At 37.2% G+C, this 16567-nt stretch overlaps 1 protein-coding gene, 2 non-coding genes and 1 pseudogene across 3 annotated transcripts; all 4 read left to right on the top strand.

Moving 5' to 3' along the window:
- The first annotated feature begins 1960 nt into the window (after window positions 1-1960).
- LOC113316150 (probable mediator of RNA polymerase II transcription subunit 36b) lies at window positions 1961-5571 on the top strand. The gene is made up of 5 exons (XM_026564373.1): window positions 1961-2533; window positions 2698-2775; window positions 2867-3043; window positions 5000-5068; window positions 5200-5571. Exons 1-5 carry the CDS (start codon window positions 2099-2101, stop codon window positions 5374-5376), a joined length of 936 nt encoding a protein of 311 aa, XP_026420158.1. The 5' UTR covers window positions 1961-2098; the 3' UTR covers window positions 5377-5571.
- Window positions 3361-3424, top strand: LOC113342132 (annotated as a pseudogene).
- LOC113342109 lies at window positions 3788-3859 on the top strand. The gene has a single exon (XR_003356418.1). It is a non-coding gene; the product is annotated as a small nucleolar RNA snoR60 (small nucleolar RNA).
- LOC113342118 lies at window positions 4100-4170 on the top strand. Its single transcript, XR_003356419.1, has one exon. It is a non-coding gene; the product is annotated as a small nucleolar RNA snoR60 (small nucleolar RNA).
- Window positions 5572-16567: the final 10996 nt, after the last annotated feature.

Here is a 16567-nt window from a genome sequence, read left to right on the forward strand (position 1 = left end):
TGTAATTGTCTTAACTTATCAATTAATTTAATTAGTCTCACCGCATTGCATCTAATTAAAATTAAATTGAAAAAAACATCTACCTGCCTCGGCTACCCTGGTTTTGATGCCCATGCACATCGTCTCTTCCTCCTTTTATAACCCAAAGGTGCTTAGTTAGATCTTCCTTAGCTGTCCATAAAGTCCCCGGTTTTGGATTCTGTCGGTGGCAAGTTTATATTTTCTTGATGGACGGCCATGCTACACCACAAGCCTCGGCCATGCTGCACCACAAGCCTCGGCCTCAGATCTTCGTATGTAAAACTAGTCCATGTTGGGTCACCTCTGGTTTCCTTAATGACCATGTTGTGTAGACTGATGAAAGTTATCATAAATTTGTTCATTTCCTGAAGATCAAAAAAGCGTGTCGGGCCAGCTATGATGGCTAACTTCCTTTTCAATATGGCAAAAGCGCGTTCAATATCCTTCCTCAATTTCATTCGTTGGCCTTTAAACTACTTCATATCCTTCGCAGTCGTCGGTCTAAAGCCTGCCTGACTATAAGCTTGAACTGAAGTTGACCATTCTGGATAGATCTCATCTGCTAGATACCCCTAAGTGTAGTCACGACCGTTGATGGTGAAATTACAACGCGACGCGATCGTATGCTTAAGGTATTCAAACAATGATGACTTATGCAAAACGTTGACATCGTTATTTGAACCCGAGAGTCCAAAAAAAGCATGCCAAAAAGTATCCGACGCTTCCAAAATTTCAGTTGGTCATGAATAGAGGCCCATTAAACCGGATACACATGCCACGTCCAATGCATGTAGTCAAGACTACCTAGCATTTCTGGAAAACCCTCGTGGTGTTTTCGGCAGTGATTCTTTCAACATCTTCCTGAGTAGGACTTCTTAAAAAAGTTGGACCAAAATGCCCGACTATTATTTTGCAAAACAATTTGAGATACCTAAAAGCGATTGTTTTTCCAATGCAGATATAGTCATCTATGGAACCCACTGGTACCCGTAACATAGTACGGAGGGTGGCAGTGACCTTTTGTTCAGGTCTAAATCCTCGTAAATGTCGTGCATCATACTGATAATTAAATAAGGGTTGTACCTGACAAAGCTCGGCAACAATCCTTTGCGTCAAGTTGCAGTCCATGCGGAATCAACGCCAAAAATCCTCATCGGAATAGACACATCCATGATTAAAATAATCATGCATCATCTAATTGTCATGGTAAAAATGTCGATCTCTCCACGTCCATCTTCTGGTCATAACTTCATGTGACTCTAAAGGCTTTGACATTATCCATGATTGTAATTGTAACATAAACTTTTGCCACCTTCTTCATCCATTTGACGCAAAATCTCTATATACATTTCTTCCTCTTCTTCATACAATGCTTCATCATCTCCATATCTTCCTCAGAAGAATCAAAATCAGGATTCGTGGTTGAAAACTGGAAGCGATTGAAATTGCGGAAAGATTGATTGGATAAAAGATTGCTGTGAAGTTAGGAGATCAAGGTCGATTAGTATTTATTGGGGTAGAAAAATTAGCCGTTCCAATGACCGTTAAAAAGTAGCCGTTTGCGGTCTAAGAAAACCCAACTGCGGATTATGTTTGCCCGCTACCGGTTGTACTTAATCCACACATCTGATTTTAATCAGCCTAATGCATTTATCATAGTAGAAAAACCTGTTTTCCCATCCACCTGGATGAACAAAATATCGTATTTGGGAATTGCTATATGATCCCTTACTCTTCCCATGTTTTTTATAAAATCGCCAAACACCATTCCTAAACTGGTGGTGCACCTTTTTCCAATGGATCTTAAAATGTGTTCGACTTGACTCGTCACATACTCACCGGTCTGGACTCCACAGACTCACAGATTACCAAGCCCAATATAACGCCCAAGCTCAACACCAAAACCCTAGAATGCTCGATTTTTTCTCATCCCTACCTAAATCTCATTCCCTCACTATAAAACTGTAAACCCTAACTAAACCTTCTTGTAAAAATCTCTTCCTCTCCATCTCTGTTTCTCCGAAACTTCACAGAGAAAACCAAAGTCGGCTCACAGAGTTACTCTCAATCAGCAACTATGAGACCTCCAATGACCAGAGGACGCGGCGGTGGTGGATTCAGAGGAAGAAGTGATGGAGGCGGCGGTAGAGGCAGAGGAGCAGGCCGAGGTTTTGGAGATGGAGGCGGTCGTGGTAGAGGAAGAGGTGGAGATAGAGGCCGTGGTAGTGGTAGAGGAAGAGGATCCGGCAGAGGAGCAGGTCGTGGTGGTGGTGGAATGAAAGGTGGAAGTAAAGTTATTGTTGAACCACATAGACATGAAGGTGTTTTCATTGCTAAAGGTAAAGAAGATGCACTTGTGACTAGGAATATGGTTCCCGGAGAAGCTGTGTATGGTGAAAAGAGGGTTTCTGTTCAGAATGATGATGGGACAAAGATTGAGTACAGAGTCTGGAATCCTTTTAGATCAAAGCTTGCTGCTGCTATTCTTGGTGGTGTTGACAACATATGGATTGTAAGTATTGATTCTATATGATGTTTGATTTTGTGTTTTTAATTTCTTTCTTAAGTTATTTTTTTTTCTTGGTTCTAACATGATGGATTGTAAGTATTCGGAAAAAAATAACCCACTATAGAATCATTGTTTTAACAGTAAGGGGGTTTGATTTGCAATTTCAGGTACCTGGAGCTAGAGTTTTGTACCTTGGAGCTGCTTCTGGAACTACTGTCTCTCATGTGTCTGACCTAGTTGGACCTGTAAGTTAGATTTTGAATGGTTTTGGTGTTTGATTTGTTTCTTATTATTGTTATGTTATCTGATTTTGGAATGAATTTTGTTTGTTGATAGACTGGTGTTGTCTATGCTGTTGAGTTTTCACATAGAAGTGGAAGGGATTTAGTCAACATGGCAAAGAAGCGTACCAATGTTATTCCTATTATTGAAGATGCTAGACATCCTGCTAAGTATAGGATGTTGGTTGGAATGGTTGATGTTATTTTCTCTGATGTTGCTCAACCTGATCAGGTGTGTGCTCAACTTATTTGAATTGTGCAAATAATTGTCTTTTTCACATGTTAGGTGTGTAGTTTACCTTGTATGTACTACAACTGTTTGCCATATCAAATGCTAAGCTACAGGTTAACCCTTACCCATAGCTTTGAATATCATTTTATGCAATATGTGGTTTTTTTTCTTTGTTTTGTACATTGTACATATAAGATGCTTCCTATTTTTGATGTGCTGTTTTATTTTTGTATGTTTGGGTTTTAATTTATTGTTCTTGAGCTCAATAGTGATCAGATCCTGTTGACTTGGTCTTTTTTGTTTACATTCATGACATCTAGCATATGATGAGATACACTCCGATTCCCCTTCTTACATTATGGGTGATGTGAAATCGATGCGATATGTCTTACAATTTTGTTTCAACTTAGTAGTTTTGTTTATCTTTACCCTCTCTTCGTATAATGTTGTTTAATTGTTTCAACCAGGGTATTTCATCTCTTTACAGTGAGTTGGTTTCTTTTAAATTTTGTCTTGGTTTTCCTTTTTTTAGCTATTTAGCAGTTCCGTCAACAGTTTGGCTTTCCATTTTGGTTTATCTCAACACTCTATATTTTTTGCTCGAATTGTTACGTACCAATGTCATGTGTTATTTTCTTTCGAATTTTGTCATGGTTCTGATTTTTTGATATTCAGCAATTTCATTTACAGTTTTTATATTATGTCTCTTTTAATCTTTATGGTTATGGTTACACTTGTGATGTCTAGCATGTGATGAGATATACTCGGATTCCCCTTCTTACATTATGGGTGATGTGAAATCGAGCTTCTGAAGCGACATGTCTTGCAATTTTGTTTATCTTAATAGATTTGTATACTTTTGAGCTATGTCTCTATGATTCTGGTTTATCTTAATTTTCTTAACACTCTATATAGTTTGCTGGAATTGTCAGTTTTCTCTAGTGGGTTATTTTTTTCCGAATTGTCATGGTTCTGATTTTCGATATTCAGCAATTTCGTTGACAGCTTCTTACTTTCCAAGAGAAACCTATAGATTCTGGTTACATTTATAATGTTTAACATGTGATTAATATTCTCGTAGTCTCCTTCAGACATTATGGGTGATGTAAAATTGAGTTTCTGGTGCAATGCTTTTAAGTTAAGAAACCCATTTTGTATTTATTTTTGGTTAAAGAAGTTTAATCATATTTATGCTGTCTGATTTTCATTTACATTTTAATGATGTTCATTGCCTAGAGAGAACCATGTGTGCTACTTTTGTAAATGCCCCCTGGTTCCGTTGCAGGCATAAAAAAAACCATAAAATCCTATTTCTTCGTCGATTAGATTTAGCTCTAATCTCTCAATCTTTGTAAGAAAAGGGTTACATATCGATTTTGGTTTCTAATATTTTCATTACAAAAAATAATGTTAGCCGAAAATCCCTGTTTTGAGTGGTCTTTTGTGTCCATAATATTCTGGTAATCTAAATTTCATATACATTTTAATTATACTCATTGCCTAGAGAGAACCATGTGTGCTACTTTTGTAAATGCCTCCTGGTTCCGTTGCAGGCATACAAAGAAATCATAAGATTCTATTTATTCGTTGATTTAGTGCTAATTTAATCTCTCAATCTTTGTAAGAAAATGCTTACATATTGATTTTGTGTTTGTCTTCTATTGATCATCTGATCTGTCATCATCATCTTACGAACTGTAATCACCTGGAGTTCCTAGCAGTAAGGAATTGTCCCCTAGTGTTGTTGAATGTTACTTTAACTTTGAGAATAAACCTTGAGAATCATGTTTTTTTTTGTCTTCTTTAGATTGTTGTTTGCTGTTTTGTTAAGTGATGCTGCTCCAGTTTTTTGCTTATCATAATACACTTTTGTACATGTTATCAACAAGTGGTGGTTACCAATTTGTATGTCTGCTTCTCGTTGTGAATGTGCTTTTAATTACCATCTACCTGCAGGCTAGGATTTTAGCTCTGAACGCTTCATTTTTCCTTAAAAATGGTGGTCACTTTGTGATATCAATCAAGGTGTGTGCTCCTTTCTCTTTAGTTTTATGCTTCTTCTCTTTAGTTTCTCTTTTCTGTACATCCATACTGCAATTTAGTTTGCATCTTTTTGTTCAAAGTCTTGATGAACTTTATCTTTCAAATTTTGTCAGGCAAACTGTATCGATTCCACAGTTCCAGCTGAGGCAGTGTTTGCACAAGAAGTGAAGAAACTGCAGCAAGACCAGTTCAAGCCATCTGAGCAGGTCACACTAGAGCCATTTGAGCGTGACCATGCTTGTGTTGTTGGTGGTTACAGAGTACCCAAGAAAGCTAAACCTGCTGCTTAGTACTGGACAGAAAATTATCTTCTTTTGTTTTAGTGATGGACCGAAAACATCTTGGGTTTGATCCTATATGTGGTTTCTTTTTCTGTTCTTTTTCTAGTTAGTTATCTTGTAGATACCTGTTCGTGAAACGTGAAATTCTGGTACTAGTTTCTTAATATATGTGATGATCTGAATTTATTAACTCAAGTTTTTTTATTTTTGTTGTTGTAATTGTCCAAGTTATGCTGGGTATCATTGCCTTGTGTTTATTCTTTTCCTCCATTTTTTCCTCGTCATATCTGTGTGTAGCTAGATTTCACTTGAGCATTTACAGATTTCACTTGAGCAGTTACATTTACAAATTTCTGGAAATTTAAGCATCCATGTAAGAATTGACAATCTTACAATTTGCTCATTTACAGATCAATATATTTTCAATAAAACTTGTTCAGCTCCCATAGAAGTCTAAATTGCCATGAAATGTCAAAACCTTCTACATTTTATAGGAAGTCTGTTTCAAACACTTTCCTTTGGGGGAGTTCATGCACTTATTCATATTCCTCCTGTTTTAACAGTATTACGGACGCAATTTTAACCAAGATTTTTAGGTGTAAGTAATCATGTTCAGACCATGAGATGATCCGCTGACTCGAGGAACCCCAACTATCTAGACTAACGCTGTAGCCTCTGAACAAGTGGCATACATCCTTGAAACTACTCATGCCATTGGAAATAAAATTCCTGTCGCTAGACTTTTTCATTTTCTTTTCCATTATATATTTTAAATTACTTAAACAACAAAGTCGTTGTAGAATAGTGATAAGTATTCCCGCCTGTCACCCCAGTGACTCGGGTTTGATCCTCGGCAACGACGTTTTGTTTTTTGATGCATTTTTTTTCTTTGACTGTTTTTATAAGAATCAAATGTCCTCGCCAATATCTTTTTTGATGCATTTTTTTCCTTTGACTGTTTCTATAAGAATCAAATGTCCTCACCAATATCTCAACTGTTTTAAGGGTCTAAAAATAAATTTCCGGTGGCTTTTTAGGAATACGTACTGTCTTAATTGGCAAATGGATGGAATAAGTAACTCACTCTAACTCAGTCCTCCGATTCCACCATTAATGCTCCACAAATAGCTCTGCATGTCTAGATCTCTTAATCAAATTTACCGTTAACAACTCTGATATGTTTCTATTTGTCATCAAGACGGCGTATTACTGTTCTCTAGCATCAATCTTTATTTAAAGTTCCCTCTTTTTCTTCTTTTGCCTCTCCCAATAACTTTTTCTTACACTGTCTCCTCCTTTATGGCTTGCAGGTTTTAATTTGTCTGAATTTCTTTGTCTTGTTTAAGACCCTGGTAGTGTTTCAATGACGTTTGTCCCAGTCCAAGAGAGTTTTCTCGATTCAAGTGCAACATTGTTCAATCCGTCACCTAGATTAAACGAGATGCAGATTAAAGCTGTAAGAACCGCACCTCCCCTTAAGGAAAATGGAAGCACCGCTATGACAAGGAGTACACGTCTCAGTCCATTCATCAACGGCAGGAAAAAAAGGAAAAAAGTTCCCATTATAAATTGGATTAGTATCTGGTTGATTTGGATCATCAGCACCAGCCTCCTAAATTCAAAGAAACATCTCACTCACCAACATTCTTCCATGCCCTCAGAAGATATCAACAATCTTGCAAACCAGTTCGATTCAGCCTCAATTGACTCCTCTGAGGATATTAGGGAGGTTGTCAATGTCGCCCAAATCAACCCAAGCCTTGTTCTAAGGGGTCAAAGTAACAACATCATTGGAAAAGTTATCACTAGTGAAAACATGAGTAGAAATACTGCTGAAAGAAATGCTAGGCTTCTCCGGGGAAACAAAATTGGAAGCTTTGAACTGAGAAAGAAGGGAAGGAATTTATTCACCGTCAAGTTTGAAACAATTGATGAATGGAAGTGGGTTTTATCAGAAGCTCCATGGTGCATTGATGGTTTCCTATGGATCATCAAACCTTGGAACCCAACTCAAAATCACAGAGACATGTCCTTTGACACTCAACAATTCTGGGTAATCTTCAAAGAACTTCCTCAGGAATTTCTTAATGTGTTTGTGGTTAATGAGATGGGAAAGATTCTTGGAAATGTTCTTAAGCTTGATCCTGAGGATGCCAATCCTGTGGATTCAAATGATGTTGGTGCTCTCATTGAGATAAGCATTGCTCAACCTTTAATCAGAGGGGTCCTTAGCCAAAATGCTGCTGACTGCACACAGTAGATTCCGTTCTATTACCAAAATCAGCCAGACCAGATATGCCCAGCTTGCTTCATTATCGATCATGACCGTGATGATGCAAAAACAAAGCAAAGGATGTCAGAGAGTTGTCTCAAAAACTCCACAGATTCCTGGACATGATTCCTTATAACATGACTACTAATGAGTTTTGGAACATCCATGAGGCTCCAACAAGAATCTCTCCGAAGAAAAACAACAGAAGCAGGGGAGCCAATACGGTCCTCTTCCTCAGGCCAGAAGATGGTCAGTATTGCAACTCTGTGTATCCAAAACAAGCTCAAGAGGAAGATAGCTCGACGGCTTTTTCTACTCATGAAAGAGGTCAAAGTAGCAGGAGAGGGCTCTTCAGAAGGTTTAAGAGGACTAGAGAAGCTGAGAGCTCCAGAGCTAGCTCTAACAACATGACTGAACCAATTGAGGAGGAGGAGGAGAATCAGCTGCAAGAAGGAGTTGGAGACTTGGACAAGCACATTGTGAACTACTATGGATCTGATGCAGGACAAGGAAATTTAATGGTAACCTGCTATAAAACTATAAACCTCAAGCTTTTTATTTCCTTCATTCTAATATTAATATTGGTTTTTTGCATTATATACCCTTTAACATGAAAATCCTTAGCTGGAACCTGCAAGGCCAGGAAATAAATTAACTAGAGATCACCTGAAAAACTGCATTTTTAACTATAGTCCAGACATTATATTTCTTTCTGAGACAAAATCTACCGTTAAGAAAGCCACTTACCTGGTGAAACAAATGAGATATCCCAACATTTGGTGCAATGAGGATAGAACTAGAGCCGGAGGTCTAGCTTTACTCTGGAAAGATGGAATAGAGTTTGAAATCATACATTCCTCTAATTACATGGTCAATTTAATAATCAAAAACATGGAAACTAACTCTGAATGGTTCCTCACTTGTCTATATAGCTCTTTTTATGACACTGAAAGACAGGTTCAATGGAGATTCATTCATGAAATTGGTGAAAACATGAATATCCCATGGGTCATCATAGGAGATTTCAACTCCACCCTGTACAACTATGAAAGGAAAAGCTATTCTATAAACCCAACTCAGTCACACCCAATCATCACCAACACTGTCAATGATTTGGGGCTAATAGACATCCCTTACACAGGCAGTCCTTTCACCTGGTCCAACCACAGAGATCAACTCAATCAAGTTAGAACCAGACTTTACAGAGCCCCATGTCTTCAAACCTAGATGAATATATTTCCCAATGCCATCCTTCACAACCTTATCCTCTGTGGCTCAGACCATGCTCCTATTCTGTTAAACACAAACCCTCAAGCTGAAAATCTCAACAAACCCTTTAGATTTTATGCTCATTGGCTCTCAAATACTACTTGTAAAGATGAGATTAGGGACAGTAGAGATGCAACAAAAGAGGCACAGAAGCATTCATTTTCACTAACAAACTCAGGAATACAAAGGTGGGGTTAAAAGTGTGGAGAGTTAAAGAGTATGGAGACACTGATCTGAAGATTAAAGACATACAAGCTCAGGTTCAGCATATTATCAATCAACCTATCATAGACATTGAAGCCCAACAAAGATGTCAACAACAGCTAAAGGAGCTCTATGAATCAAAGAAAAAAATGGTCTTCCAACAATCAAGAGAGGATCAAATAAAATACCAAGACAGAAATTCTAGAATCTTCCATTCCAAAGCAAATTATAGGAGAAGGTGTAATCAAATACACTCCCAAAAGAATGCTGAGGGAGAATGGAAGAACACAAGAGAAGATATCTCAAGAATTCTTCTAAACCATTTCCAAGAAATCACTACCACAACTAACCCTGATGAAGATGAAGAGATTATGAACCTTATATCCCCCTGCATTTCAGCTGAAGATAACAGAAAGCTAACTGCCATCCCAAATTCCCAGGAAATAAATCACCGTGTTTTCCAGATAAAGTCATGGTCAGCTCATGGGCCAGATGGATTCCAAGCAGGCTTTTATAAAAAAATTGGGAAATTGTTGGTCAAGACATAATCAACATGGTGCAGGAATTCTTCAGAAATGGTAAACTCCTCAAAGAACTCAACCACACTTTCCAAACCCTCATACCAAAAAACAATTCCATCCAAACCCTAGCTGACTTTAGGCCAATAAGCTTATGTAACATATCTTACAAAATTATTTCAAAAATCATGACCAACAGATTAAAACCAGTTCTTCATAAAATCTTCTCTCCTTGGCAAGCAGCTTATGTACATGGCAGAAACATAATGGACAACACCATCATTGCTCATGAAATTGTTAATCACATGAAGAACACAAAAGCTTATCATGGTGCAGTTGCTGTTAAACTTGATATGTCAAAAGCTTTTGACGGGATGGAATGGAAATTTGTCATTAAAGTGTTGGAGAAATTGGGCTTCAGTGAAAGATGGTGTCAGCTTGTAAATCAGTGTATCTCTACTGCCACAATATCCATTCTTCTCAATGTTTCACCAATTGATACCATGACTCCAACAAGAGGCCTAAGACAAGGTGACAGTCTTTCACCATATCTCTTCATTATCTGCATGGAAGGCTTTAGTAGAATGATACAACATGAAGTAGAGAGAAAGAACATTAGCCCAGTTTTCCCCGCCAGAGGAAGTCTTCCAGTTTCTCACTTATTTTTTGCAGATGACTGCATTTTATTCTCCACTGCAAAAAGAAGCTCAATTGAAAGCCTCAATAATGTCATTCACAAGTTCTGCATAGTTTCAGGGCAAATGGTTAATCTAAATAAATCCAGCTTACACTTCAGTAAGAGACTCAGTGATAACCTGAAAAATGATGTCTTTCAAGTAATGGGAATGAATTTAATGCCTCTTGAAGAAAAGTACTCGGGGATAAATTTATTCATTGGCATAGAAAAAAAAATGCTTCAGCAACATCCAAGACAAGATGCAGAAAAGGCTCCAACAATGGCAAGCTGGTCTAGTCAATCAGGCAGGGAGAAACACACAAATCCTATCAATCACAAACTCCATGGCACAATTTCAGATGGGTTGCTTCATCCTTCCTCAAGCAACAATAAACCAGCTAGAAACCACACAAAGAAAGTACCGGTGGAATAAGAACAATAGCAAAGGTCTGTACTTTATTTCTTGGAGTGTTATTTTCATTCCAAAAGATGGGGAGGTCTTGGCTTTAAGAACCTAAAGGTTTACAATGAAGAAGCCATCACCAAACTGGCATGGAGGCTTATCCAGGAAAAAGACAAAGAATGGGCCCTCATTTTGGAAGCTAGATATTTCAAACATGACAACATCCTTCAAGATGATATTTCTGATAAGGGAACTGAAATTTGGAAGAGCATATGCAAAGGTCTTGAATGGGTTAATAAATTTCATATTTGGCTGATTGGAGATGTCAAAAAGGTTTATGCTTTCAGAGACAACTGGATTCATGGTCATACAACTCAGCAAGTTCAACAGAATTTCAATGATGGAGAAGATATTCCTCTATATATGAAAGTTGCAGATTTCTTTGACAGCCAGACAAAAAGCTGGAATGTTAATCTTCTTCAAAACTATTTTACACAAGAGCAGATGGAGAAAATTTTAAATATCAAGCCATCTACTCAACATGAAGATACAATACAATGGTCTTTGACCAGCAGTGGTAATTTCACAGTCAACTCAGCCTATAAAGCAATTCTCTGTGAGTACAATCAAGACCTGAGAAGCAAGGAAGAAGAAGCTAATTCTGGCTTGGTTTATGGCAACTCAAAATTCCTCACAAATGCCAATTGTTCTTATGGAAATTAGCTCAAGATATTCTGCCATCTAGTCAAAGACTGGCTAGACATTCTCAAGTTCAAGATAAGAGCTGTAAAAGATGTATGAATGGAGAGGAAACTACTACTCATATGCTACTTCAGTGCACCTTTGCTAGAAGTGTGTGGAATTCCATATCTCAAGAAGTTGCTCAAGAGCTTGCAAATGTTCAAGATATACATCAGTGGATTAAATCCTGGAGTGACACAAATTCAAGGATAAATTTCAGAAAACAGTCAGCCATTAATCTTATTGTCATTACTCTATGGTTCATATGGAAGGCAAGATGTGAACTGGTTTTTGACAACAAAAGAAGCTCCACCAACAGTCTTACAAACAGAATTAGAGATTATTGCAGGGAGAATAAAATTCAAACTAACAATAATCTAAACCAAGTGCAGGTGCTATGCAATAACCACAACAGAACCGCTAGAAGCAGAACTAACATAACCAGTTGGATCCATCCTCAAAGAGGATGGTTAAAAATCAACATTGATGCTTCTGTTCTTCCTGATAGTAACATTGCTGGAATTGCTCTAATTATCAGAGATTTTGCAGGTCAATTCTTGGAAGCATGGACAATGGTAGAAAGAGTGAGAGATATAACCCAAGCAGAAGCTGTTGCAGCCTTAAAAGCTCTCCAATGGATATATCAGCTTCAACTGAAGAATGTTATAGTGGAAGGTGATAATAAAACAGTTATGGACAATATAAATGGTCTCTGCAATATCTCTCCTTGGGAAGATGGTAATATCGTTAGAGAATGCCAGCATCTAGTTCTTTGTCTAGGAAGTGTTGTTGTTTGTTTGAAGAATAGAAAAGGTAATCAAGTGGCAGATCTGTTAGCCAAGTTCGTTAGGAACAATCTTTGTAGTAGGAAATGGTGTGTTAATCTTCCTGTTTGTGTCAGCTCTAAGATGGAGTCTAAGAAAATTTCATGTACTGTGTAACTTTGCGTTTGGGCTTTTTCTCAATGAATATCTTTGGGTTTTTCTTTTTTTAAAAAAAAGTACTGTCTCAATTACTAGGTGATCAATTCATAACAGCAACACATCGAAGACTGACGGAGGAGGGCCATATCTGGTCCTCCATTCACCCATATATTGATTGGGGAACTTAGGCGCAGGCCCAAAAAAATTTATTTTATTAACGTCAGGCCCATAATTAATTTTGGATACTGTCGCACCCAAAGTTTTTTAGAAAATGCGTAGTTACTCTATTACCCTCAACGGTTTCTTTTCACCTCCTCCAAAAACTCTGTAACGGATTTGTAGAGTAAATTTCTTTCTCCATTTAAATCCTAGAAAATCAATTTCATACTCTAGAAAACCAACCTATAAACTACTTACAGTTTACAAATCCTAGAAACAACATTTCGAAAAAAATGAACGAAACACAAACAAAATCAACATTTTATTTTCCTTTGATACTTTCACTTTCAGTTAACGAAAAATAAATGTGGATAACAAGTTATGCAGTACAAAAATAAATGTGGATAACAAGTTATGCAGTAATTTTTTTTTTTGCATAACTAGTTATGTAGTACAAAGAAAATGTGCATAACCAGTTATGCAAATGCATAACAAGTTATGCAGTACAAAAAAAGTGCATAACTAGTTATGCAGATGCATCAAAGGTTATGCTTATCATAAATCACTGCGGATGCAAAAAAAATGCATAACTAGTTGTGCAGTACAAAGAAATGTGCATAACAAGTTATGCAGTACAAAAAAAATGTGCATAACCAGTTATGCAAATGCATTACAAGTTATACAGTACAAAAAAAAATGTGCATAACTAGTTATGCAGTACAAAGAAAATGTGCATGACTTGTTATGTGGCACAAAAAAAATGTGCATAACCAGTTATGCAGATGCATAAGACATTATGCAGTACAGAACAATGTGCATAACTAGTTATGCAGATGCATCAAAGGTTATTCTTATCATAAATCACTGCAGATGCAAAAAATATATGCATAACTAGTTATGCAGTACAAAGAAAATGTGCATAACAAGTTATGCAGTACAAAAAAAATGTGCATAACCAGTTATGCAGATGCCTAACTTGTTATGTGGCACAAAAATAAATGTGCATAACCAGTTATGCAGTACAAAAAAAATGTGCATAACTAGTTATGCAGTACAAAGAAAATGTGCATAACTTGTTATGTGGCACAAAAAAAATGTGCATAACCAGTTATGCAGATGCATAAGACATTATGCAGTACAGAACAATGTGCATAACTAGTTATGCAGATACATCAAAGGTTATGCTTATCATAAATCACTGCAGATGCAAAAAAAAAAAATGCATAACTAGTTATGCAGTACAAAGAAAATGTGCATAACTAGTTATGCAGTACAAAGAAAATGTGCATAACCAGTTATGCAGATGCATAACTTGTTATGTAGCACAAGTAAAATAAATGTTATGCAGTACAAAAAAAAATGCATAACATCTTATGCATGTGCAATCAAAGACAACAGAAACTCAAAATTCTCAGATTTAAATCGCAGATTTTGAAACAGAAACCCTAGTTTTATTGAGAAGATTATTCAGAAAAGGATTTGGGAAAAGATTTAACAAATAGAAAGCTATTTTCGTGGTCTAGAGAAATATTTGACAAAGGGAAAGATCCAAATGTTAAAAACGAAGAATCAGAGTTCACCATTATTTTCTTCTCGCTTCTCTCTGTTCGTCTCTTGAAGAAAAGGGTAGTTTGGCCTTTTAAAAACTGAGAAGCAAAATTTCAGAAAATTATGGGTCTGCTACGAATTTTTGACGGGAAAATGGGTGCGCGTCTGAACTTTTCTGTCCGTGGGTTTGACAGTGGTGGAAGTTGAGAAAATGGGTCTGTCTGTAGTTTTCACATATTGATTTCCCTCTGCCGGGTCATTCTGTCTATTTACTAGAGAAAGTAGAGAAGTCTTTGAATTGAGAAATTTCAGGTCATGTAACCGGATGAAGCCAACAAGTACAGGTAAAACCCAACTGTTCGGCATAAACATCCACCTCATTCCAAGTCAATGCACAATATTAATGACTATGAATGGAAATGAAAGAAGAAGTTGCAAATGGGTGTAAGCTTAAAGCTATAAATACCTCTGATTGTAATCGAGTTTTCTCTTGTTCTGGTAATTGCAGTTCTTGTTGGTGTTATTGCAGCTCCTGCTGATGGAGCCACCGTTGCTAGCATTGTGACACCAGCGTTCTTTAATGGGATAATTAGTAAAGCTGGTGCAGGTTGTGATGGGAAGACTTTCTATACTCGTAATGCTTTTCTAAAGGCTGCTAAATCGCATCCTAGATTCGGTACTGGAAATCTCGAGGTTTCTAAACGTGAAATCGCTGCATTCTTTGCTCATGTTACACATGAAACCGGACGTAAGTTTTCTAATGCCAAATGTTTTTCTTTTTCCTATTTATGCATTCCTGTTTTACAATTGTTGCAAACAAAATGCAAATGCTAGTATATATGTTCATAGAAGCCTGATGATTTAAATGCTATAAATTCTTGTTGCAGATTTCTGTTACAAAGAAGAAATTAACGGACCAAAGAAAAACTATTGTCAGAAAGGAAATAAGCAATATCCATGTGTTCCTGGAAAAGGATACCATGGCCGAGGACCCATACAACTATCATGGAACTACAATTACGGACCAGCCATTGGATTTGATGGTCTGAGTGCTCCAGAAACTGTCTCAAAGAACCCTGTCATCACGTTTAAGACAACATTCTGGTTCTGGATGAATAACGTTCATTCCATCATAACTACGAATAATGGGTTTGGTCCAACAATTCGTGCAATCAATGGCATGGTGTTAAGGATCGAGCAAGAGAGAGGAGAGCATAAACGCGGAAGCATAAAAGACTACATTGATAATAATTCGGTGTATCAACTTTCATGGCTCAACAACCTATTTATATTGTTCACAAACTTGACGACCACTCAAGGTACTTTCCTAACTAAGATCAAACTCTAAACATAGACACTTTCCTAATATAACTCTCACAACTTAATGTGCATATCTCCTAAATATAGACTCTCATATATTATTTCCTAATACCCTCCCTCAAGATGGAGCATGTAGATCACGAATGCCCATCTTGGACAAAAGAAATTGAACTTCGATGTTCTTTTTTTTTTCAACGCTTTTGTTAAAAAAAAAAATCTTCAGATCGTAGTTTAAGTACGTTTCGGTCCCCTTCATAGTTTAAGGACATCTTTCGGTCCTCTTCGGAAGTTTAAGGGCATTACGGTCCTCTTCGTAGTTTAGGGACATCTTTCGGTCATCTTTGTAGTTTAAGGACGTTTCGGTACCCTTCGGAAGTTTAGGGACATTACGGTCCTCTTCGTAGTTTAGGGACATTTCGGTCCTCTTCGTAGTTTAAGGACATCTTTCAGTCCTCTTCGTAGTTTAAGGACATCTCGGTCCCATCTTCGTAGTTTTAGGACATCTCGGTCCCATCTTCGTAGTTTTAGGACATCTCGGTCCCATCTTCATAGTTTTAGGACATTACGGTACCCTTCGGAAGTTTTAGGACATTACGGTCCCCTTCGGAAGTTTTAGGACATTACGTTCCCAATCATAGTTTTAGGACATTACGGTCCTCTTCGGAAGTTTAAGGACATTACGGTCCCAATCATTTCTTCGGTAGAATACTTCTTGTACTCTTGGTTTCTTCGATAGAATACTTTGTGTACTCTCTCGACAACTCATAGGATTTTAACCTACTATTGTTGTTCTTTTTCTCATCACCTCTTGGTGATTGTTTTTTTTTTCTTTTTCACAACATGAATGTTGTTTCTTCTTCTCTCTTGTTCCAGTCACGCACTTCTTGCGAAACCTTCACACTTCTTTGTTCTTCAAGATTCTCTCACAATCCTGTCGTCTTTACAAAGTCTGCCACACTTTGTAGGATCTCCAAATTTCTGCCACAAACTCTTCAACCACACTTCACTTCTTCCAACATGTTTAATAGCTTTCTGCAATACCTCTGACAGAACTGTCACACTTGCTTCTGTTGCGCTTCTGTAACGATTCTTCTTTGTAACACCCAAACTGTTACAAATTTTCAATAACACTTTTTTTTTTTTTTTTTTTTTTTTTTTTTTTTTTTT

Source organism: Papaver somniferum, chromosome 1 (genome assembly GCF_003573695.1).
Source record: "Papaver somniferum cultivar HN1 chromosome 1, ASM357369v1, whole genome shotgun sequence".
NCBI lineage: Eukaryota > Viridiplantae > Streptophyta > Magnoliopsida > Ranunculales > Papaveraceae > Papaver > Papaver somniferum.